The sequence below is a fragment of the Scyliorhinus canicula genome, chromosome 7 (genome assembly GCF_902713615.1).
Source record: "Scyliorhinus canicula chromosome 7, sScyCan1.1, whole genome shotgun sequence".
Classification (NCBI taxonomy): Eukaryota; Metazoa; Chordata; class Chondrichthyes; order Carcharhiniformes; family Scyliorhinidae; genus Scyliorhinus; species Scyliorhinus canicula.
The window spans coordinates 86,889,049-86,915,273 of record NC_052152.1 but is presented as its reverse complement, the minus strand read 5'-3'; the positions used below and the strand labels follow the sequence as shown (position 1 = coordinate 86,915,273).

General features: G+C 44.0%; 1 protein-coding gene across 2 annotated transcripts in view; it reads left to right on the top strand.

The window, feature by feature from the left end:
- Positions 1-24,164, top strand: part of usp16 (ubiquitin specific peptidase 16) — a 58,645-nt gene extending 34,481 nt beyond the window's left edge. For both annotated transcript variants that reach the window (XM_038802370.1, XM_038802371.1), the window contains exons 13-18: positions 2,412-2,588; positions 5,740-6,484; positions 7,208-7,296; positions 8,797-8,883; positions 13,003-13,159; positions 23,332-24,164. In XM_038802370.1, coding sequence (XP_038658298.1) covers positions 2,412-2,588; positions 5,740-6,484; positions 7,208-7,296; positions 8,797-8,883; positions 13,003-13,159; positions 23,332-23,456 — 1,380 coding nt within the window. In that variant the 3' untranslated portion in view covers positions 23,457-24,164. The remainder of the gene's footprint in view (positions 1-2,411; positions 2,589-5,739; positions 6,485-7,207; positions 7,297-8,796; positions 8,884-13,002; positions 13,160-23,331) is intronic.
- The last annotated feature ends 2,061 nt before the right edge of the window (positions 24,165-26,225 follow it).

The window sequence follows — 26,225 nt, the reverse complement described above, 5'->3', positions numbered from 1 at the left end:
CCCAATGGGACAATTTCTATCCAGATGCCTCGCAATTTCTTCCTTGATGATAGATTCCAGCATCTTCCCTATTACCAAAGTTAAACTCACTGGCCTATAATTTCCTGCTTTCTGCCTACCTCCTTTTTTAAACAGTGGCGTCACGTTTGCTAATTTCCAATCCACCGGGACCACCCCAGAGTCTAGTGAATTTCGGTAAATTATCACTAGTGCATCTGCAATTTCCCTAGCCATCTCTTTTAGCACTCTGGGATGCATTCCATCAGGGCCAGGAGACTTGTCTACCTTTAGCCCCATTAGCTTGCCCATCACTCCCTCCTTAGTGATAACAATCCTCTCAAGGTCCTCACCTGTCATAGCCTCATTTCTATCAGTCGCTGGCATGTTATTTGTGTCTTCCACTGTGAAGACCGACCCAAAAAACCTGTTCAGTTCCTCAGCCATTTCCTCATTTCCCATTATTAAAACTCCCTTCTCATCCTCTAAAGGACCAATATTTACCTTAGCCACTCTTTTTTGTCTTATATATTTGTAAAAACTTTTACTGTCTGTTTTTATATTCTGAGCAAGTTTACTCTCATACTCTATCTTACTCTTCTTTATAGCTTTTTTAGTAGCTTTCTGTTGCCCCCTAAAGATTTCCCAGTCCTCTAATCTCCCAGCAATCTTTGCCGCTTTATATGCTTTTTCCTTCAATTTGATACTCTCCCTTATTTCCTTAGATATCCACGGTCGATTTTCCCTCTTTCTTCCGTCCTTCCTTTTTGTTGGTATAAACCTTTGCTGAGCACTGTGAAAAATCGCTTGGAAGGTTCTCCACTGTTCCTCAACTGTTCCACCATAAAGTCTTAGCTCCCAGTCTACCTTAGCTAGTTCTTCTCTCATCCCCTTGTAATCTCCTTTGTTTAAACACAAAACACTAGTATTTGATTTTACTTTCTCACCCTCCATCTGTATTTTAAATTCCACCATATTGTGATCGCTCCTTCCGAGAGGATCCCTAACTATGAGATCATGAATCAATCCTGTCTCATTACACAGGACAAGATCTAGGACCGCTTGTTCCCTCGTAGGTTCCATTACATACTGTTCTAGGAAACTATCGCGGATACATTCTATAAACTCCTCCTCACGGTTGCCTTGACCGACCTGGTTAATCCAATCGACATGTAGATTAAAATCCCCCATGATAACTGCTGTACCATTTCTACATGCATCAGTTATTTCTTTGTTTATTGCCTGCCCCACCATCTCATTACTATTTGGTGGCCGATAGACTACTCCTATCAGTGACTTTTTCGCCTTACTATTCCTGATTTCCACCCAAATGGATTCAACCTTATCCTCCATAGCACCGATGTCATCCCTTACTATTGCCCGGATGTCATCCTTAAATAACAGAGCAACACCACCTCCCTTACCATCCACTCTGTCCTTCCGAATAGTTTGATACCCTCGGATATTTAACTCCCAGTCGTGACCATCCTTTAACCATGTTTCAGTAATGGCCACTAAATCATAGTCATTTACGATGATTTGTGCCACCAACTCATTTACTTTATTCTGAATACTACGAGCCTATTCAGTTGGGTATGGCAATGACTGGGATTGATTCTGCTGCCTCATGTGGTCAAAGGTACACCAGAACAGCCCTTGGAGTCTGTTCTGCCATCTATTTAGATCATGTCTTAACTCTGTTTGCCCATCTTGGTCCTATATGCATCTTGTCTAACAAAAACTATTGATCTTAGTTTTTGAAATTTTCTCAACAGCATTTTGGGCAAGAGTTCCAGATTTCCACTATCCTTTGTGTAAAGAAGAGCTTACTGACATCACCCCTGAATGGCTGAGCTCTAATAATAAAAAGTTGTTAACTCCCTTCTTCTGGGCTCCTCTGCGACAGAAAATGTTTCTCTCTCTACCCAATCAACACACTTAATCATCTTAAATACCTCAGTGAGACCATTGCCCATCAGAAGACCTGACTGGTCTTTGCTGCCAATATTCAAAAATGAATCTTGGCCACAGAGTCAGTTTAAGAAGGTTTCTTGAGACCTTGGCATTTCCCTCTATGAAGGAGTCAGTACTTTGACTCAATATATTATGAAGTATTTTTGATGTGTATATTTAGTCATATAACTGTAATTTTCCTTGGAAAAATATCAGTGCTTTACAAAAGCTGACTGTTTATGGGCAGAAACCTACTTGGCCTGTGTCAATAAAATCACCAATTACAGCAACATCATTCAAACTTTTCAGTATTTTGATATTTCACTATGTTGTTCATCTGTCTCCCAGTAATGTGGCAAAATGCACGGGACCAGGTTTGTTATTGCAGAGACTACATGTAAAAAGTGTTCTGCATTAGGGGTTATGATTGCCAATACATTCATTGTGATGTTTAATTGCAGAGTGAAAAGAAAAAAACCTTGGGAAAAACTGGAAAAAATACTAGTGAAAATGACCAGAATGATAACCATGGGGATTGTGATGGAAATTTTGTTTCCAAGAACAAAAGTGATATATCTACTGGCACTACCAAATACCAACAAAAGAAGGCAAAGAAACAGGCTAAAAAACAAGCAAAGGTAAAGCACGTCTTGCTGTAATCTAAACAAATATGATCAACTAATCGTCGTTTTTAAATCCTGGAAAGTTATGGCTCAGAAAAGACTTGTTTGGACTATTGGATTTGTACTAACACTTTGCCCACGCAATGCAATATTAATACCTGTGACATCTCCCCCTCTCCTCATAGCCTTGTCCTGTTTTTCATCTGCGTGCTGCTCCTTTGCAACATCATCCAGCAATGCATTCTCAGGTTCGCATGGAACACTGACGACACCCAAATCTAACTAATTGGCAACCTTTGACCTCCCCACTCTCTCTCTAAATTGTCAGACTGCTGGTCTGACATCCATTATTAGATGAAGAGAAAATCACCACTGCCCAGCAATCGACACTTTCCCTCTCCCTGGTAACTGTCTTGAGGCTAAACAAAATCATTTATTACTTTGGCACCCAATTCGACCCCGAGATGAGTTTCTGATGACACATCCTCTCTAACATCAAGGCTGTTTTCTTTCCCACATCCCCGGTTCTGTTCTTGTTGGATCAGAAACGCATTGATTTAGGAAGCAGTCCTGGATATGTTTTAAATGATATTTCCACTTTAGCTACGAGCATGACCTTTTTCTTGGAATAGTTAAATTCACCCAGCATCAATGTTCCGTTGTTCATGCATATCCTCATGATCTAACTTCAGAACTTCCCTTTGATGTCACCTTTACTCTTGGGTGTATTGTAATGCACAACTAGGAATTTCCTTTCTATTTTTAAGTGATATGCATATGGATGCTGCCCCTTAGGGCACCCTCAAAAACGTGTCTTGCGATAGAATTATTTCTTTTAATGTAAACTTAGAGTACCCAATTTTTTTTCCCAATTAAGGGGCAATTTAGCATGGCCAATTCATCTATCCTGCACATCTTTTTGGGTTTGTGGGGGCGAGACCCACACAAAGTCCACAAGGACAGTGACTTGGGGTTTGATCCCGATCCCAGGTCCTTAGCGCCGTGCAGCAGTAGTGTTAACCACTGTGCCATCGTGCTACCCGCACGATAGAATGATTTTCTGTTCACACTGTCGCCCCCATTCGCCTACTTTTCCTGCTTATCTCTTCCAAAAATATTATGATGGGGGACCTTGAGTATTTCTAATCCCGCCCAAACTTTTTTTTAATATAGATTTAGAGTACCCAATTCTTTTTTTACAATTAAGGGGCAATTTAGCATGGCCAAACCAATTACCCTACATATCGTTTTGCGTTGTGGGGGTGAGACCCACGCAGACACAGGGAGAATGTACAAACTTCACACTGACAATGACCCAGGGTCGGGATCGAACCCGGGTTCTTGGTGCTGTGAGGCAGGAGTGCTAACCACTATGCCACCATGCTACCCATATCCATCTCTGTTGGTGTTACAGTGTCATATCCATCTATTGTCACCAGTGCTCCAGTTTTGTTCTTTTGTGCTTTGTGCATTCACATGCATACCCCTGCCTTGCCTCTCTGCAAGGACATGCCCAGCACCGCCCCTCACCAGTACATGGAATTTCTAATGAGGAGGCAATGTGAAGATTGGGCTCTTGTTTTTCAGGCTAGCTTCCAACACCTTAAACCCCCTCTACAAGACTTCAAACATCTGTGTCATTAGTTCCAGTGCAGATCTTGATTCTTGGCTATTGTTCCCTCCTGTTTTTTAAAAAGTATTTTTTTCTCAAGATATGTGTGTTGCTGACAAGGCCACTATTATTGTACATCTCTCGATGCTCTCTTAAACTGCTAGTCACAGTCAAATACAACTAAATGGCTTGCTAGCTCTCTTCAAAGGAGAGTCAAGAGGTCAACCACATTGATGTGGAACTGGTATCACATATAGGCCAGGTAGGGTAAGGACAGCAGGTTTCCAAAGGACACATCCTTCACTCTGGTGCCAGATATACAAATTATCAGAAGGATTGTCTGGTCAAAACTTCAAAAGAACACTGCCTGAACATAGAACATACAGTGCAGAAGGAGGCCATTCGGCCCATTGAGTCTGCACTGACCCACTTAAGCCCTCACTTCCACCCTATCCCCGTAACCCAATAACCCCTCCTAACCATTTTGGTTACTAAGGGCAATTTATCATGGCCAATCCACCTAACCTGCACATCTTTGGACTGTGGGAGGAAATCGGAGCACCTGGAGGAAAGCCACTCAGACACGGGGAGAACGTGCAAACTCCGCACAGATAGTGGGAAATCGAACCTGGCACCCTGCTGTAAAGCCACAGTGCTATCCACTTGTGCTATTGTGCAGCCCAAGTTCTGTACCTGTTCTTTGATTCTTCTGAGTTGCCATCACTGTTCATTTCATAGTATCGAACCCTGTGTATCTATTGGATAGTTCCAGTAATTGAGGAGTTTCCTGCAAATGTATGTCCCATCTCCCCTCTGCTGCCTCTGCAAATGATGGCCTATTGTTTCTTCCTGAATTAGTCCATTTCCTGAACTCCGTAACACAGTCACTTGGGTAACTGCATTCTGGAGAGTACTGTTCAGAAACCCTTATGATGTCCAATTGCTCTTTGAGCAGAGAGATCCACTGCTCTAAAGACTCAGTTTTCCAATACTTGGTGTAAATGGTCTTCCGTTGGATACATTTGAGGGTCCATGATGGCTCGCGCATCGCCATGCACATTCGCACACAATTGCTTTATTGACCATGTTTCTCATTTAAAAAAAATAACTTTAGATCCTAATGTACTGCAGAGTTTCCATTTGACCAACTTCCTCAGTAAAGATAGTCAACCAAAATTTGCGGGATACAATCTTTAGTTAAAATTAACTGGAAATAAACTATAATCTCAGATTCAAACTTGCAGCACATTCTCTCTTTTTATCCTATGTTCTCACAAGGTATGTGTGACAAATAATACCATTAGATTATGAGAAAAAAATCTCATTTGATTTTTGTACTGAAGCATCCTAATTTGCTGATACAGTGACTTGTCTTGCTTTGCTGCACCCTGTACAGAAATAAATTTCCACTAGCTTAATTTGCAGGACATTCTTGGACAATAGAATTGCCATGATATTCTGAGCAATGCAGTGGTAAATGTTTGAAGTTTACTACTTTTTTTCTTATTTGAATTCTTATAAAACTGCCTCTTTTATTTTTTGGTTGAATTGTAGAACCAACGTCAACAACAAAAGCACCAGGCAAAAGTGCTTGATCTGGAGAATTCCCCTACCAAATGTTCCTCGGATGAAGTACAGAATGAAAAAGATGCTGCTGTTTCAGAAAACAAGGAAGACCTAGAATCTGATATCATCGTAGAAGAGGTTTCTCCAGAAGGGAGTCTTTCTGATGGCTTATCCACTGACCAATGTCTTGGAACCATAAGAAATGAATCCACGGAGGAAAACGGTCAAGAACCGAGCCAAGGCAACACTGATGTAGATAATGAGGAAGAGGAGTCTAGTGAAATTTTGCATAGGGAAGAACACTATGATCATTCCCCCAGCTCAAAGAACTTTGACTCTTCAGATATATTTGAGTCAAACACGATGAATGAGAACCACTCACGTTGTTCCATTGAAGATGATGAAATAATCAAGAATATGAATAAATTAAATCTGAATGAGTGCACAGTGAATCATGATGAAATAACTTTAACCCTGGAGGAGTACAAGAACTCTTCTGGAATTACAAATGATTTGCTCTCTTCCACAAAAGACAAACAGGTGGTATTTTTGGACCCAGAGGAAGCATTTTGCACCCTTACAGACAAAGAGTTGCTGAGTGTAGAGGACTGTTCTATTGGGGCTTGTTTACGTCAGTTCACTCAGATAGAAAAACTCACTGGAGCAAATAAACTGCTGTGTGAAGAATGTACCCAAAGGCAGCACAAAAATGGATCAAAGACCAATGCAAATGGTAGTAAAATAACAGAGAATCGTGTTTACAATTTCAAATATCAAATGCCTTCTAGTATGGATTCATAGCTTGGCTTTTGTATAATGCCTTAAAACAATTAGGATTGATGTGTTGTAAGCTCTTGAATACTGATTGCAGAATTTGCACCCAAGTTTAAACACTTGCTACCAATAGTATTTGAGTGCAGTGATAATCCACATTTTGATCAGCACCGCCCCAGAGAACTCGAATAAGAACTTGGATTTCTATAGTGCCCTTAACATAGTAAAACTTCCCAAGCTGCACAGATTACACAGAAGTGTGATCGGTCAAAAATGTGATGTCAAACCAAAGAAGGGAGACCGAATGGCCTCCTTCTGCACTGTAAATTCTATAAATGGACCTTAAGGCAGATGACCAAAAGCTTGGTGAAAGACATAGATTTGAAGCAGTGCCTTAAAGGAGGGAGAGATGAAGAGACAGGTTTTGGGAGAGGAGTTTCATAACTCTGTCTAGGTGGCTGAAGGCCAGCCGTAGGGTTACTGCAAATCATGATCAAGTCTAAGAGATGTTTGTAGTGCTGTATATTTATCTCCTACTTTATTGTCTTCCATATAAATCTACAGCAACTGTTTTGCAGAGGTGCTTGTTTGAGTGTTAAAATGATCCTCCATGACTGAAAAGGTTTAAATTTCATTAGAATGTAATCAGACACATTTAAGCTTACCTCCTTTATATTTGCAGATAAAAAAGTGTACACGAATGCCAGGAAACAAATGCTTATTTCATCTCCACCTCCAATTCTTACTCTTCATTTGAAAAGATTTCAGCAGGTAATTGTTCAGAATTACTTTTTAATACTATATTTATGCATCTGGTGGGGAATCTATGTCTCTAGATTTTTGCCAGTGAATTGGTGTAATTTGAATAAAATTAACATGGAACATGTCTAATGTCTGGATCTTTACAAGCTGTAAATAAAAACTAGAATATCATGATGTTTGCCATGCATATAATATGCATATTGGACATCTAAGTCTTTTTGTTCTATGTGTATAAATAAATGTAGTAGCTTTCTATATTACAAAAGTGACTAAAACTTCAAATAGCTTGTTGACTGTAAAGTGCTTTGAGACAGTGAAAGATGCTGGATAAGTTCCAAGTTCATTTTAATGGAAAATATTTTGAAGCAGTTACGCAGGACTTTATTGGAAACTATTGTTCAGGTTGAAAAATAAAACCTACCTTTGCTCACAAATTCCATGCCTGAAATAAATGATGTTGAGATGCCGGCGTTGGACTGGGGTGAGCAGAGTAAGAAGTCTTACAACACCAAGTCCAACAGGTTTATTTCAAACACTAGCTTTCGGAGCACCGCTCACTGCCACTTCACCTGAGGAAGGAGCAGTGCTCCGAAAGCTAGTGTTTGAAACAAACATGTTGGACTTTAACCTGGTGTTGTAAGACTTCTTACTGAAATAAATGATTTAATGATTCCTGATAGAAATTATAGGTAACTGCAACAGTAAATATTTGGCTGGCAGGTAAATTAAGCTTGTAAGAACGTAGTGATTTTAAAAATTATTTAATTGGATATGGGCATCACTGGCAAGGCTGCCATTTGTTGCCCATCCATAACTCCTTGAACAGTGGGCAGTTAAAAGTTAACCATCAGAGGTGTGACTGTGGAGTCACATGTACGCCAGGCTAGGTAAGGATGGCAGATTTCCTTCCCTGAAGGACATTAGTAAATCAGGTGAGTTTTCATGATAATGCATGGCAGCTTCATGGTCACCATAACTGAGATGAGCTTTTTTAAATATTTCAGATTTATTAACTGAATCCAAATTTCAACAACTTCCATGGTGAAATTTGAACTTGTGTCCCCAGAGTATTAGCCTGGGTCTCTGGATGACTAGTCCAGTGACATTACCACTGCACCACTGTTTACCTTGTTCTGAAGAACAGATGATTACTTTTGTAAAAATTGGAACGAAAAAGCAAATTTATTAAGTTTCATTGCAATTTTTAAAAATGTATTCTGATTTATACTGGCAAAATGGTTCATTTGCAATATAATGTGGACTTTAAAAAAAAAAGTCCTGTGGGCCTGAACATTATTAACAGTTGAATATTTACTCTGCTTTGATAACATGATTAAATGAAAACCTGAATTGCTAGGATTCTCAATGGTTTAAAAATATATTTAGCAGAACTATTGTTGTGTTTTCAACCATGTGGTTTTTCAGCGAAAGACCAGCTTTATTTTTTTATTAATGACCGAGGTACGCACAGCCATTGTCAAACTACAAATGTTTTTTTTCTCCCCATAGTTAGGGTTCAACCTTCGCAAAATAAACAAGCATATCCATTTCCCACAAGTGCTTGATCTTGCTCCATTCTGTGCATTAAACTGCAAGGTAAGACTTGGGAAAAAATGTAAATATGATTACACCCATTATCATAGCTGTACCAATGAGACAGTGTATGTTACTGGTGTCATTAACCTATATTACCTTGTATATTAAAAGATTTTCTATCCCAATTTTCTTCTCTTCCTCTCCCCCTTTTTTCCTGCAGGTAAGTTATGCTCGGAGCACTTTCCAAGTGCTTTGAGGCATGATATTGCTGACAGTAGATTTATTTCACTGCATATCCAACAGTTCTAATTAATGTAGAAAAAGGGAAGTGGTGCGTTCCATTTAGAATAAGTATTTATACGGATAACATTTACTTGTTTATAGGGTGAAAGAGTTTAAATTCTGTGCTGAAATTCTGATTTATCTATATGTAAATAGATATCCAAAATTATGATTGAAGTGATTTAATGTTTTTGTTTGAGGTTTTGTTATCCAGTAATTGTCTTCCTCTTCCCTGTACCTTTTTTTATGGTCTCACTATGATATACATACACCACCTGCGCCAACTTGAGGTTGATCAAAGTTCAGAGAATAGTTAGCAGCAACAGACCTTTTGGCCATGCCGGCTCTCTGCAAGAGCTCGTCTCACTCCCTCATTCTGTGGGCTCCAATTTGTGATAATCACCGGTTTGTCCTGGGGAGGCTAGATGGGGAGGGTTTCGGGGTGGCAGAGAGCAGGGATTGAGAGGCTGGGGGATCTGTTTATTGATGGGAGCTTTCCATGTTTAGAGGATTTTGAGGAGGAGTTTGAATTGCCAGGAGGGGCTGGGTTTCGATATCTGCAGATAAGGAATTTTGCACAAAGGCAGTTTGCGACCTTTCTGCTTCTACGGTCACTGTGGGTACAGGACAAGGTAGTTTCTAAAATGGGGGTGGGGGAGGGGAAGGTTTTGCATACATATGAAGAATTCATGGAGTGGGAGGAAACACAGATATGTGAGCTAAAGTGTAAATGGGAATATGAGCTGGGAGGGAAGTCATAGGCGGGTCTAAGGGAGGATGCTCTGAGCAGAGTCAACACGTCCTCATCATGTGCCAGGCTCAGCCTGATACAATTCAAAGTGGTTCACCGGGCACACATGACGGTGGACCGGATGAGCACGTTTTTTGGGATAGAGGACAAGTGTGAGGTGTGCGCGAGGGCCAGCAAACCATGTCTGTATGTCTTGGGCATGCCCGAAGCTTTGGGGATACTGGCAGGGATTTGCGGATGTCATATCGCCGGTACTAAAAGCAAAGGTGGCGCCGAGTCCAGAGGTGGCGATTTTCGGAGTGCCGGAAGACCCAGGAATCATGGGGGGCGAGAGAGGTTAACGTTTTGGCCTTTGCCTCCTTAGTAGCCCAGAGACGGATCTTATTAGCGTGGAGGGACTCGAAGCCCCAAAAATCAGGGGTTTGGTTTAACGACATTGCTGGGTTTCTCAGACTTGAGGAAATTAAGTTTGTCCTGAGAGGATCAATGTTGGGGTCCGTTCGGAGGTGGCAGCCGTTTATCGACTTCTTCAGAGAAAACTAAACTGTCAGCAGATTCAATAAGAGGTGGGAGGGGTAGGGGGGGTGTTAGACTATTTTGAGTTTAGAGTAGACTGGAACAATGGGAGATGGAGGGATGTGTTATGCACTGAACTATGTATACATTTGTATTGTTTATTGGTATAAAACCATAAATGCCTTAATGAAATGTTTTTTTTTTAAATGATAAACTTAACAAGCCACCTTATTTGGCCAACACATCCATCTTTGCAATGCACTACCTTCCTACGGCAATTTGATAACAAATTACCCAATAGGATAATAGTAGCCGTTTTTCCTCATTTTTAACATTTTAGAACTGGTAAAGATAAACATTTGTTTTAAATAATGAAAAATAAACTTTTTTTCAATGACCCAATGGTTTTCTCCAAGGTTGCACATGGCAATGTCCTGGAGATTGATCATAATTCCTGGAAACTCCAGGCTAATCTTGGAGGATTAACAACCCTAACCACACCCTCAGGCAGTGCATTCTAGATCTTCACAGTCGCTGCTGTTACTCCTGCATTTGTTGCTTTTGCCATTTACCTTAAATTGATGGGTGGCACAGTGGTTAGCACTGCTTCCTCACAGCCTCAAGGATCTGGGTTCAATTCCAGCCTTGAATCACTGTCAGTGTGGAGTTTGTACGTTCTCCCCTTGTCTGCGTGGATTTCCTCTGGGTGTTCCAGTTTCCTCCCACTGTCCAAAAATGTGCATGTTAAGTGAATTGGCCATGATAAATTGCCCCTTGGTGTCTAGGGATGTCAAGGGTAGGTTATTGGGTTACAGATATAGGGGGAGTGGGCACGAGTAGCGTGCTCATTCAAAGGGTCGGTGCAGACTCTGTGGGTCGAATGGCCTCCTTCTGCACTGTAGAGATTCTATGATGTCCTTTGGTTCTCGTCCAATTCACCAATGGGAATAGTTTCTTGCTATTTACTCTGTACAGCCCTCATGGTTTTGAACACCTATCAAGTCTCCTCTTAATCTTTTTTCTAAGGAGAACAGTCCCAGCTTCTCCAAATCTCTCCTTATAACTGAAGTTCCTCATCCTGAGAACCATCCTTGTAAATCTTTCAAATCCTTCCTAAAGTGTGGTGCCAAGAATTTGACACAATTCTCCAGTTGAGATTGAATCAGTATTTTGCAAAGGTCCACTAGAACCATGCTTTTATATGTTATGCTTGATTTCCTTTTCCTCAACCTGCCCTGCAAACCTTTGCACATGAATCCCAAAGTTCCACTGCTCCCACAGTCCCTGTATTTTTGCCTTGACTTGTCCTTCCTACCAGAATGTATCACTTCACACTTGTGGCAGAGGAAATTTAATGCAGACATGGCTGCACATTCTGCCAGCCTGCTTTGAACTCTATCCCTATCTTCCTTAGTTCACAATGCAGTTTTGAGACATCCACAAATTTTGAAACTGTGCCCTGCACACCCAAGTCAGGGTCATCAATATAGATCACGAAGAACATTGTTCCTAATGGCCCTGGGGAACTCCACTCTTTAACTTCTTCCAGTCTGAAAGACAGCTGTTCACTGAACTGGTTCCTATCACCCATTTAACCTCTATATTCATACTGCCACTGTCCTTTTATTCCATGGGTTTTAACATTGCTGACAAGCCTATTATGTGGCACTTTTATCAAACACCTTTTGGAAGTTTGTGTATATAACAATCACATTGCCCTCGGTAATCCTGTTACCTAATCAAAAACTCAATTGAGTTAAGCATGAAGCAAGCTGGCTTTCTGTAATTAATCCACATTTGTTCAAGTGCTTGTTAAATTTGTCTTGGATTATCCTTTTAAAAGCTTTCTCGCCACCAAGGTTAAACTGACTGATCTGTAGTTGCCGAGTTGATACTTGCACCTTTTTTTGAACAAGGGTATTACATTTGTAAATTTCCAATCCTCTGGCACCACCCCAGTATTTAAGCAGGATTGGAAGATCATGACGATTGCTTCCAAAGTTTCCACCCATACTTCCCTCATGTCTGTCCTTGGATGTATCTCGTCTGGCCCTGGTGGGTTATCATTCAAGTGCAGCCAGCCTTTCTAATACCTGCTCTTTAACAATTTTTAGACCATCCAATATTTCAGCTACCTCCTCACCACTGTCTTTGGTAGATGCAAAGTAATCATTTATTACCTCAACCGTGCCCTCTGCCTCCATTGTAAATCTCCTTCTTGCTCATTGACAGCCCCTCCTTTCACAATTCACATGCCAGCATGTTAAACATATTAGTTCCTGCCATATCTTCAGAGAATAGGAAAATCTGTTTCATGTACGTTTCATGACCTAAAGCCTGAAGCTGGCTACAAGATGGTGTGACAGCTGCCTGGTAATTTTACTTCCCTTCTGTTGCTCCTTAAGTGTGCTGCAAAACCGTCAGCCTGCACTTCATTTCATAGCCGACTGTTTATCCTGTTACTTATGCATTCTATCTCTATCCTTTGAAGATATGGCTAGAATTGCATCATTGTATTCAATAGTTTAATGGAGATAAAGACAATAATAAATCTAAGAGTTTAAGCTTCTTCTTGCACCTCAACAGCAACTGTTTTGAGTTAATTGCCATCCCTTTGTTTTGTCACGCAGAATGTAACCGAGAACTGTACAAATGTATTATATAGTCTGTATGGAGTAGTGGAGCATAGTGGCACTATGAGATCGGGACATTATACAGCTTACGTTAAGGTCCGAACTCCCAGCAGCCGCCTTGCTGAATACGTGATGACTAGATGTACACTGCCAGGTAAGTGTTATCTACAACAAATGAATATTAGTGCTAGCCAATACATATCATAGAACATAGAACGATACAGCGCAGTACAGGCCCTTCGGCCCTCGATGTTGCACCGACATGGAAAAAAAACTAAAGGCCATCTAACCTACACTATGCCCTTATCATCCATATGCTTATCCAACAAATTTTTAAATGCCCTCAATGTTGGCGAGTTCACTACTGTTGCAGGTAGGGCATTCCACGGCCTCACCACTCTTTGCGTAAAAAACCCACCTCTGACCTCTGTCCTATATCTATTACCCCTCAATTTAAGGCTATGTCCCCTCGTGCTAGCCACCTCCATCCGCGGGAGAAGGCTCTCGCTGTCCACCCTATCTAACCCTCTGATCATTTTGTATGCCTCTATTAAGTCACCTCTTAACCTTCTTCTCTCTAACGAAAACAACCTCAAGTCCATCAGCCTTTCCTCATAAGATTTTCCCTCCATACCAGGCAACATCCTGGTAAATCTCCTCTGCACCCGTTCCAAAGCTTCCACGTCCTTCCTATAATGAGGCGACCAGAACTGTACGCAATACTCCAAATGCGGTCGTATTAGAGTTTTGTACAACTGCAACATGACCTCATGGCTCCGGAACTCAATCCCTCTACCAATAAAGGCCAACACACCATAGGCCTTCTTCACAACCCTATCAACCTGGGTGGCAACTTTCAGGGATCTATGTACATGGACACCGAGATCCCTCTGCTCATCACACTACCAAGAATTTTACCATTAGCCAAATATTCCGCATTCCTGTTATTCTTTCCAAAGTGAATCACCTCACACTTCTCCACATTAAACTCCATTTGCCACCTCTCAGCCCAGCTCTGCAGCTTATCTATGTCCCTCTGTAACCTGCAACATCCTTCCGCACTGTCTACAACTCCACCGACTTTAGTGTCGTCTGCAAATTTACTCACCCATCCTTCTGCGCCCTCCTCTAGGTCATTTATAAAAATGACAAACAGCAACGGCCCCAGAACAGATCCTTGTGGTACGCCACTCGTAACTGAACTCCATTCTGAACATTTCCCATCAACTACCACTCTCTGTCTTCTTTCAACTAGCCAATTTCTGATCCACATCTCTAAATCACCCTCAATCCCCAGCCTCCGTATTTTCTGCAATAGCCGACCGTGGGGAACCTTATCAAACGCTTTACTGAAATCCATATACACCACATCAACTGCTCTACCCTCGTCTACCTGTTCAGTCACCTTCTCAAAGAACTCGATAAGGTTTGTGAGGCATGACCTACCCTTCACAAAACCATGCTGACTATCCCTAATCATATTATTCCTATCTAGATGATTATAAATCGTATCTTTTATAATCCTCTCCAAGACCTTACCCACCACAGACGTTAGGCTCACCGGCCTATAGTTACCGGGGTTATCTCTACTCCCCTTCTTGAACAAAGGGACCACATTTGCTATCCTCCAGTCCTCTGGCACTATTCCTGTAGCCAATGATGACCTAAAAATCATAGTCAAAGGCTTCAGCAATCTCTTCCCTGGCTTCCCAGAGAATCCTAGGATAAATCCCATCTGGCCCCGGGGACTTATCTATTTTCACCTTGTCCAGAATTGCCAACACTTCTTCCCTACGCACCTCAATGCCATCTATTCTAATAGCCTGGGTCTCAGCATTCTCCTCCACAATATTATCTTTCTCTTGAGTGAATACTGACGAAAAGTATTCATTTAGTATCTCGCTTATCTCCTCAGCCTCCACACACAACTTCCCACCACTGTCCTTGACTGGCCCTACTCTTACCCTAGTCATTCTTTTATTCCTGACATACCTATAGAAAGCTTTTGGGTTTTCCTTGATCCTACCTGCCAAAGACTTCTCATGTCCCCTCCTTGCTCGTCTCAGCTCTCTCTTTAGATCCTTCCTCGCTTCCTTGTAACTATCAAGCGCCCCAACTGAAACTTCATGCCTCATCTTCACATAGGCCTCCTTCTTCCTCTTAACAAGAGATTCCACTTCTTTGGTAAACCACGGTTCCCTCGCTCGACCCCTTCCTCCCTGCCTGACTGGTACGTACTTATCAAGAACATGCAATAGCTGTTCCTTGAACAAGCTCCACATATCCAGTGTGCCCAACCCTTGCAGCCTACTTCTCCAACCAACACATCCTAAGTCATGTCTAATGGCATCATAATTGCCCTTCCCCCAGCTATAACTCTTGCCCTGCGGGGTATACTTATCCCTTTCCATCACTAACGTAAAGGTCACCGAATTGTGGTCACCGTTTCCAAAGTGCTCACCTACCTCCAGATCTAACACCTGGCCTGGTTCATTACCCAAAACCAAATCCAATGTGGCCTCGCCTCTTGTTGGCCTGTCAACATATTGTGTCAGGAAACCCTCCTGCACACATTGTACAAAGAACGACCCATCTAATGTACTCGAACTATATCTTTTCCAGTCAATATTTGGAAAGTTAAAGTCTCCCATAACAACTACCCTGTTACTTTCGCTCTTTTCCAGAATCATCTTCGCCATCCTTTCCTCTACATCCCTAGAACTATTAGGTGGCCTATAGAAAACTCCCAACAGGGTGACCTCTCCTTTCCTGTTTCTAACCTCAGCCCATACTACCTCAGAAGAAGAGTCCCCACCTAGCATCCTTTCCGCCACCGTAATACTGTCCTTGACTAGCAGCGCCACACCTCCCCCTCTTTTGCCCCCTTCTCTGAGCTTACTAAAACACCTAAACCCCGGAACCTGCAACAACCATTCCTGTCCCTGCTCTATCCATGTCTCTGAAATGGCCACAACGTCGAAGTCCCAGGTACCAACCCATGCTGCCAGTTCCCCTACCTTATTTCGTATACTCCTGGCATTGAAGTAGACACACTTCAAACCACCTACCTGAACACTGGCACCCTCCTGCGAAGTCAAATCTGTGCTCCTGACCTCTATACTCTCAATCTCCCGTACCCCAATACTACAATCCAGGTTCCCATGCCCCTGCTGAATTAGTTTAAACCCCCCCAAAGAGCACTAACAAATCTCCCCCCCCAGGATATTGGTGCCCCTCAGGTTCAGATGTAGACCATCCTGTCTATAGAGGTCCCACCTTCCCCAGAAAGAGCCCCAGTTATCCAGAAATCTGAATCCCTCCCGCCTGCACCATCCCTGTAGCCACGTGTTTAATTGCTCTCTCTCCCTATTCCTCATCTCACTATCACGTGGCACGGGCAACAACCCAGAGATAACAACTCTGTTTGTTCTCGCTCTGAGCTTCCATCCCAGCTCCCTAAAGGCCTGCCTGACATCCTTGTCCCCTTTCCTACCTATGTCGTTAGTGCCAATGTGGACTACGACTTGGGGCTGCTCCCCCTCCCCCTTAAGGACCCGGAAAACATGATCCGAGACATCACTTACCCTTGCACCTGGGAGGCAACATACCAAACGTGAGTCTCTCTCGCTCCCACAAAATCTCCTATCTGTGCCCCTGACTATTGAGTCCCCAATTACTAATGTTCTACTCCTTTCCCCCCTTCCCTTCTGAGCAACAGGGACAGACTCCGTGCCAGAGGCCCGTATCCCATGGCTTACCCCTGGTAGGTCGTCCCCCCCACAAGTATCCAAAACGGTATACTTGTTACTCAGGGGAACGACCGCAGGGGGTCCCTGCACTGACTGCTTCTTCCCAGTCCCTCTTACAGTTACCCATCTATCTCCAGTCTTTGGTGTAACTACTTCCCTGAAGCTCCTGTCTATGACCCCATCTGCCTCCCGAATGATCCGAAGTTCATCCAGCTCAAGCTCCAGGTCCCTAACACGGTTTTTGAGGAGCTGGAGTTGGGTGCACTTCCCACAGATGAAATCAGCAGGGACACTGACGGCGTCCCTCACTTCAAACATTCTGCAGGAGGAGCATTGTACTGCCTTCCCTGACATCACCTCTAGATTTAAAAAAACAAGAAAAAGAAAAAGAAAGGAAGAGCTTACCTGATATTACCTCAAACCCTGCTCCCGCTGAAAGTTAAGCAAATTTAAAGACACTCACTCACCTTCACAACAGGCCCCTGCTCCCGCTTCCCAACCACCGTGGGGTGGGGGGGTTGGTTAGAGGAGGAGGTAGGGTGGGAAACACTCACAAAGTGTTTCGGGTTTAACTGTCACTTGCCAACAGCCCCTCCACAAACCACCTTCAACTTAGGCTGACCGCACTGCACGTATGCAAATTCCCCCAGAACAGCTGATCAGTAGCTCTGCTCTGCTGCCCTCTGCTGGATGCTTGTCTTCACTCAAACTCCTTGGGTCTCCTTTGCTGGTTCCCCTTCAACTTAGGCTGACCGCACTGCACGTATGCAAATTCCCCCAGAACAGCTGATCAGTAGCTCTGCTCTGCTGCCCTCTGCTGGATGCTTGTCTTCACTCAAACTCCTTGGGTCTCCTTCGCTGGTTCCCCTTCAACTTAGGCTGACCGCACTGCACGTATGCAAATTCCCCCAGAACAGCTGATCAGTAGCTCTGCTCTGCTGCCCTCTGCTGGATACTTGTCTTCACTCAAACTCCTTGGGTCTCCTTCGCTGGTTCCCCTTCAACTTAGGCTGACCGCACTGCACGTATGCAAATTCCCCCAGAACAGCTGATCAGTAGCTCTGCTCTGCTGCCCTCTGCTGGATGCTTGTCTTCACTCAAACTCCTTGGGTCTCCTTCGCTGGTTCCCCTTCAACTTAGGCTGACCGCACTGCACGTATGCAAATTCCCCCAGAACAGCTGATCAGTAGCTCTGCTCTGCTGCCCTCTGCTGGATGCTTGTCTTCACTCAAACTCCTTGGGTCTCCTTTGCTGGTTCCCCTTCAACTTAGGCTGACCGCACTGCACGTATGCAAATTCCCCCAGAACAGCTGATCAGTAGCTCTGCTCTGCTGCCCTCTGCTGGATGCTTGTCTTCACTCAAACTCCTTGGGTCTCCTTCGCTGGTTCCCCTTCAACTTAGGCTGACCGCACTGCACGTATGCAAATTCCCCCAGAACAGCTGATCAGTAGCTCTGCTCTGCTGCCCTCTGCTGGATGCTTGTCTTCACTCAAACTCCTTGGGTCTCCTTCGCTGGTTCCCCTTCAACTTAGGCTGACCGCACTGCACGTATGCAAATTCCCCCAGAACAGCTGATCAGTAGCTCTGCTCTGCTGCCCTCTGCTGGATGCTTGTCTTCACTCAAACTCCTTGGGTCTCCTTTGCTGGTTCCCCTTCAACTTAGGCTGACCGCACTGCACGTATGCAAATTCCCCCAGAACAGCTGATCAGTAGCTCTGCTCTGCTGCCCTCTGCTGGATGCTTGTCTTCACTCAAACTCCTTGGGTCTCCTTCGCTGGTTCCCCTTCAACTTAGGCTGACCGCACTGCACGTATGCAAATTCTCCCAGAACAGCTGATCAGTAGCTCTGCTCTGCTGCCCTCTGCTGGATGCTTGTCTTCACTCAAACTCCTTGGGTCTCCTTCGCTGGTTCCCCTTCAACTTAGGCTGACCGCACTGCACGTATGCAAATTCCCCCAGAACAGCTGATCAGTAGCTCTGCTCTGCTGCCCTCTGCTGGATGCTTGTCTTCACTCAAACTCCTTGGGTCTCCTTTGCTGGTTCCCCTTCAACTTAGGCTGACCGCACTGCACGTATGCAAATTCCCCCAGAACAGCTGATCAGTAGCTCTGCTCTGCTGCCCTCTGCTGGGTGCTTGTCTTCACTCAAACTCCTTGGGTCTCCTTCGCTGGTTCCCCTTCAACTTAGGCTGACCGCACTGCACGTATGCAAATTCCCCCAGAACAGCTGATCAGTAGCTCTGCTCTGCTGCCCTCTGCTGGATGCTTGTCTTCACTCAAACTCCTTGGGTCTCCTTCGCTGGTTCCCCTTCAACTTAGGCTGACCGCACGGCACGTATGCAAATTCCCCCAGAACAGCTGATCAGTAGCTCTGCTCTGCTGCCCTCTGCTGGATGCTTGTCTTCACTCAAACTCCTTGGGTCTCCTTCGCTGGTTCCCCTTCAACTTAGGCTGACCGCACTGCACGTATGCAAATTCCCCCAGAACAGCTGATCAGTAGCTCTGCTCTGCTGCCCTCTGCTGGATGCTTGTCTTCACTCAAACTCCTTGGGTCTCCTTCGCTGGTTCCCCTTCAACTTAGGCTGACCGCACTGCACGTATGCAAATTCCCCCAGAACAGCTGATCAGTAGCTCTGCTCTGCTGCCCTCTGCTGGATGCTTGTCTTCACTCAAACTCCTTGGGTCTCCTTCGCTGGTTCCCCTTCAACTTAGGCTGACCGCACTGCACGTATGCAAATTCCCCCAGAACAGCTGATCAGTAGCTCTGCTCTGCTGCCCTCTGCTGGATGCTTGTCTTCACTCAAACTCCTTGGGTCTCCTTCGCTGGTTCCCCTTCAACTTAGGCTGACCGCACTGCAAGTATGCAAATTCCCCCAGAACAGCTGATCAGTAGCTCTGCTCTGCTGGATGCTTGTCTTCACTCAAACTCCTTGGGTCTCCTTCGCTGGTTCCCCTTCAACTTAGGCTGACCGCACTGCACGTATGCAAATTCCCCCAGAACAGCTGATCAGTAGCTCTGCTCTGCTGCCCTCTGCTGGATGCTTGTCTTCACTCAAACTCCTTGGGTCTCCTTCGCTGGTTCCCCTTCAACTTAGGCTGACCGCACTGCACGTATGCAAATTCCCCCAGAACAGCTGATCAGTAGCTCTGCTCTGCTGCCCTCTGCTGGATGCTTGTCTTCACTCAAACTCCTTGGGTCTCCTTCGCTGGTTCCCCTTCAACTTAGGCTGACCGCACTGCACGTATGCAAATTCCCCCAGAACAGCTGATCAGTAGCTCTGCTCTGCTGCCCTCTGCTGGATGCTTGTCTTCACTCAAACTCCTTGGGTCTCCTTCGCTGGTTCCCCTTCAACTTAGGCTGACCGCACTGCACGTATGCAAATTCCCCCAGAACAGCTGATCAGTAGCTCTGCTCTGCTGCCCTCTGCTGGATGCTTGTCTTCACTCAAACTCCTTGGGTCTCCTTCGCTGGTTCCCCTTCAACTTAGGCTGACCGCACTGCACGTATGCAAATTCCCCCAGAACAGCTGATCAGTAGCTCTGCTCTGCTGCCCTCTGCTGGATGCTTGTCTTCACTCAAACTCCTTGGGTCTCCTTCGCTGGTTCCCCTTCAACTTAGGCTGACCGCACTGCACGTATGCAAATTCCCCCAGAACAGCTGATCAGTAGCTCTGCTCTGCTGCCCTCTGCTGGATGCTTGTCTTCACTCAAACTCCTTGGGTCTCCTTCGCTGGTTCCCCTTCAACTTAGGCTGACCGCACTGCACGTATGCAAATTCCCCCAGAACAGCTGATCAGTAGCTCTGCTCTGCTGCCCTCTGCTGGATGCTTGTCTTCACTCAAACTCCTTGGGTCTCCTTCGCTGGTTCCCCTTCAACTTAGGCTGACCGCACTGCACGTATGCAAATTCCCCCAGAACAGCTGATCAGTAGCTCTGCTCTGCTGCCCTCTGCTGGATGCTTGTCTTCACTCAAACTCCTTGGGTCTCCTTCGCTGGTTCCCCTTCAACTTAGGCTGACCGCACTGCACGTATGCAAATTCCCCCAGAACAGCTGATCAGTAGCTCTGCTCTGCTGCCCTCTGCTGGATGCTTGTCTTCACTCAAACTCCTTGGGTCTCCTTCGCTGGTTCCCCTTCAACTTAGGCTGACCGCACTGCACGTATGCAAATTCCCCCAGAACAGCTGATCAGTAGCTCTGCTCTGCTGCCCTCTGCTGGATGCTTGTCTTCACTCAAACTCCTTGGGTCTCCTTCGCTGGTTCCCCTTCAACTTAGGCTGACCGCACTGCACGTATGCAAATTCCCCCAGAACAGCTGATCAGTAGCTCTGCTCTGCTGCCCTCTGCTGGATGCTTGTCTTCACTCAAACTCCTTGGGTCTCCTTCGCTGGTTCCCCTTCAACTTAGGCTGACCGCACTGCACGTATGCAAATTCCCCCAGAACAGCTGATCAGTAGCTCTGCTCTGCTGCCCTCTGCTGGATGCTTGTCTTCACTCAAACTCCTTGGGTCTCCTTCGCTGGTTCCCCTTCAACTTAGGCTGACCGCACTGCACGTATGCAAATTCCCCCAGAACAGCTGATCAGTAGCTCTGCTCTGCTGCCCTCTGCTGGATGCTTGTCTTCACTCAAACTCCTTGGGTCTCCTTCGCCGGTTCCCCTTCAACTTAGGCTGACCGCACTGCACGTATGCAAATTCCCCCAGAAGAGCTGATCAGTAGCTCTGCTCTGCTGCCCTCTGCTGATTATTTATCTTAAACAATAATTCTGACAATTATTGTCTGAGATAAATAATTGGATTAGGTTTGAAGATTCATAAATCCTTTTTTAAAGTTCCTATTGTTTACCAAAATAGCTCTGTTACTATAAAAGCAAAGTACTGCAGATGCTGGTGTTGCTACTTCTGGGTGAGTGTGCTGAACACTCAATTTGGCTCTGTTTCTTGTCTAAGCTCTGGAGTCGCCAGGTGTCGTTAAGACACCGCCACAAGCTTCAAGGTGAAGTTCAAAGCAATAAACCCGTACACCAATTATTAAGTCCAAACAACTAGAGTTTATTATAATACAATTATAATAACTACCCATGCACACGCTAAAAGGATTAAACTTATTCCTACCGCTAAACAACTAATACTTATCTCGAAGGAACTGCTGGGTCAGGGAACAAGGCCTCTTGCTCTGCTCTGGTCTGCAGACTTCAGGTTGGTATCAATTCAAAAGGGAGTCAGGAGTGCCTATCTCTGGTAGCGGTCGTTGGGAGGCACTTACTTGTTGGTGGCTGCTGTCCGAAGGCTGGATCAGGAGCCAGGAGACTGAACCATGTGTGGGACCTGCCTTTTATAGGTCCCAGGGGATCCGTGCCCATTTGGGCGGACTCCTTTACCTGCTTGGAATCGATTGGGTCTCTTCCCAATCGATATGTTTGAACCCCCAATCATGGGGCAGTTCCTCGGTCGCTGGGGCGGTTCTTGGGACTTATTGTTTTGCGCTCCTCTGGTGCCAAAGGGTCTGGCCTTCCATAGAATGTATCGATCTGTGTTTAACTTGTTTCCATTGTATCTGGGGATCGCCCGGTATCGCCTCATTAGTATGTTAACTGGTTTCTTTTCACAGTGCTGTCTGGTTTCTGCAACAGTCAAAACTGGTTTCTGCAGTCGTCACAATATACAATCGCTTTGCAAGCTGCTTGCTTTACAACATGTCCATTTTCCCTGCATTCCTTGAAATCTTCCATTTTGTGTTGGGCAGTGGCCACCCCAGGTGGCTACACTGGAAACTTGAAATAAAACTTGAAAATGCTGGAAATACACAGCCAGTTTGGCAACATCTGCAAAGAGAGAGTGTTTCCAGCACTTTCTATTTTTAATTCTGCTACTCAATTGATTCAGATTTTGGCGGCATGGTGGCGCAATGGTTAGCACTGCTGTCTCACTGAGAGCAATGAGGACACGGGTTCGATCCTGGGCCATTGTCCGTGTGGAATTTGCATATTCTCCCCGTGTCTGTGTGGGTCTCACCCCCACAACCCGAAGATGTGCAGGGTCGGTGGATTGGCCATGCTAAATTGCCCCTTAATTGGAAAAAATTAATTGATTCAGATTTTAATGCATAGCAAGCAAGGTTAAAAAGAGGACTCATTTTGGAAAAACTTCAGAGGAATATTAAATTTCACTGCTTAAGGGCTTGGAATTCATTTTTATATTCTTCAGTGTTCCATGTAAGCTTATTCCATATAATTAGCACATTTAAAAAAAAATAGAAAAATATGCACTTCACCTACCACTCATTCTTGGTACATTGGAAGGAGATTATCAGCCATTAAAAAAAAATTCTGCCTATTTCAAGCAGTGCATCTCTATATATGGTCTTTGGTAATCTCTATGCAGTTCATTTTTAAATGAAATGTCAAAATGATACAAGTCCATTTTAAGTTTAATTAGAACCCAGAAAGGTGCAATTTAAATACATTCTATTTTTCGGTAACCTTGGGAGGGAAAACAGTCTATAAACCTTAATTGGCTGAATGTTTTTCTTTTGATTTAACTACATGGTCATTGACAGTTCTGTTTCTTTTGTTAACAGAAATTAAAGCAGAGCCACCCATGGGTAACTGGTTCCATATAAGTGATACCCGTGTGCAAGCAGTGCCAGAGATGAAAGTACTGAGTGCCCAGGCCTACCTGCTGTTTTATGAGAGAATTTTCTAACTGTCCCTTATGAAAGGACATTCTCAATTTGTTTCATTTCAGAACAGACCACTTGTTTAATTTCGAGCAGAAAAATGAAAAGCACCATCAAGGTCTAAATCTATGCAACATTCAATGAGATTAAATGATTGCCTACTGTTCAACAAGCTGAGGGAGAAAATGGCTCGTGTGATATGAACCCTTATGTACTATTGTAGGTAAAAACAAATGCCTTGTATTTTGCCTGGATGTTTAATAAACTAAAATTATAGTAATTTTGAAAGTAAGCCATACAAAAGTTTAAAATAAAATGTATTGACCCAACTACTTTTGATAGCAAAATATACTTCTGAACAAGCGCTATTTAAAAAAATGTTCACAGCCCTCATTTCTTATCCCAGAAGCACGTGAGCATTTCAATAATTTGAAACCAAATGTTCATAGGAGTCAAATGGAAAATGTTTTTAAAATAAATTATTCTACTCATTTAAACTGTTGTGAAATGATGTTTCCAAGTTTGAAAATGAGGAAAACAACTATATCTGTTGATCAGACCAATTAGCTTTTTCACTTAAAACAAGTAGACGGCAGTGGTTGTGAAAGTTATAACTGCCAATTTTGAGTGAGATGCTTCAAGTTTATGCATAATAATACAATGTTGTAAAGTTTATTGTTAATCAAAAGTCACAGACAATCACAACTGGAATAAAAAAAAGTTTTTATATTCTCTTGGTGACTTTTTGACTAGTAGATTTGGTAGCACCATAGAAAGACAATGGGCGGGATTCTCCGGCCGTGTCCGCCCGGCGACCGGAGAAACCCGCCCAAGATCAACAAACTTCTCCATTGTCCGTGTTTCACCCATGGCGTTCTTGCGGCAGGCGGGGTGGAAGAATCCAGCCCCACATGGTCTTTCAAATCCGGCTTTGTGGTTTTGACAAGCTTGTCTCACTGAAGCTCTCCACCTGCTACTCCAAAACTATGTTGGTGGCGTTATCTTTATTATATAATTTCTCCTGCTCCAAGCATCTCACTTATTCACACTCTCCCTGCAAATCACTGAACACTTACTAAATCTGAACTGCTTAACCATTGGCCCACATTTCCCACAGTATTACATCAACCAAACTGTCTACTTTGATGATCTTGTCCCAGAAAAACCATTATCTCACTGGTCATTCCAAGTTGGTGTGCAGCCTTAAATATTTTATGTACTAATTTTGATATCCATGGAGGTAACTTGATGATGGTTCATTCACGGGTATTTTAAAATTCTAACAGACTGTTGCATAAACCAGGCATTGTCAAACTCGGGGGCGCGACCGGAGGGTCGCAGGCGGGTGTCGGGAGGGTCGGGGAGCCGACTGTCGCGGCGCTCCCGATCGCGCAAATCTGTGCGCAACAGCCGTAGCAGCCGGCTGTTACTGACGCCAGCTGCAAGCGGCCTTCAAAATGGCTGCGAACGTGTAAAAAAAAATACGGCCACACTGCGCATGCGCGCCGATGATTGGGCATGCATGCGCAGTGTGGCCGCTTTTTTTTTAAACGGCCGCAGCTTTTTGTTTTACAAGTTTGGGGGGGTTTTATTCACTTAATTTTTTTTTTTTGCAAGCTTGGGGGGGGTTTATTTGATAACATTTTACAGGGAAAAAATGCAGAACTTTGGACAGATGGAGACTCCATACTTTCCGACACCGGAAGGCTTCACCTTCATCCAACAGGTCCATTGGAGGAGCGTGTACGAGGGCCAAAAGGACCTAAAACCATTTCCTCCATTTTTGTCAGCAGCAAACAAGGTAAGAGAAAATGGTGGGTCGCGCAGGTCGGCCGGCGTGGGTCGCGAAGGATAACTGGGTTGGGTCCCGAAGGTTGGCCGGTTGGTAAAAATGGGTCCTCAGAAAAAAAGTTTGAAGAACACTGGCATAGAGAACTACGTTCCAGAGATAAAACACACAATGTTTGGAATTCAAACAAAAGCTGTGTATAATTAGTGAAATGTACAGAGGAGAAACAAACCTCTTTATAAAGAAACATTTTATCTTTGGCATGTATTTAAAACCGTAGGGTGTTCAGTTTGCTTTTGGTAATGCAGATTTAGAGTCTGACTTAAATCAATTTCCAAGTTTCTAATGCACAAAAATAACAAAGAATGAGAACGACATTCAACTCATTCATGTAACCAGTTTAAAGCTAACTTAGAATGCACAAATCGTGCACTGAGCCCCACGGTATTTTTAGTTCACATTTTGCTGTAAAGGTTAGATTTGCCTTTCAGAAGGATTATTCGAGATCCATTTTCTTCATAAAATCCGACTAGTCAGAGTTATTTAGAATAGTTCCATAGTACACCTCGGATAGAAGTCCTTTTTGCATGTTTGTGCAGCTGTAAAACTACCTGTCTGGTTTTCATTTCATATACCTGGCAAAACATAAGTTGCCACATTATGGTAGTGTGATTTCAATTGTTAAGCAGTTATGCACACCATTGAAATTGGGGAGCAAGACAATATTTCTCTGTCAAAAAGACACTGAATCAAGTCTCAGATAAGCCATGATGTGGAGATGCCGGCGTTGGACTGGGGTGAGCACAGTAAGAAGTCTTACAACACCAGGTTAAAGTCCAACAGGTTTTTTTCAAACACGAGCTTTCGGAGCGCAGCTCCTTTACCTGAGGAAGGAGCTGCGCTCCGAAAGCTTGTGTTTGAAACAAACCTGTTGGACTTTAACCTGGTGTTGTAAGACTTCTTACTCAGATAAGCCAGCAGTGAAGGAAAGCATAAATAGATGTTA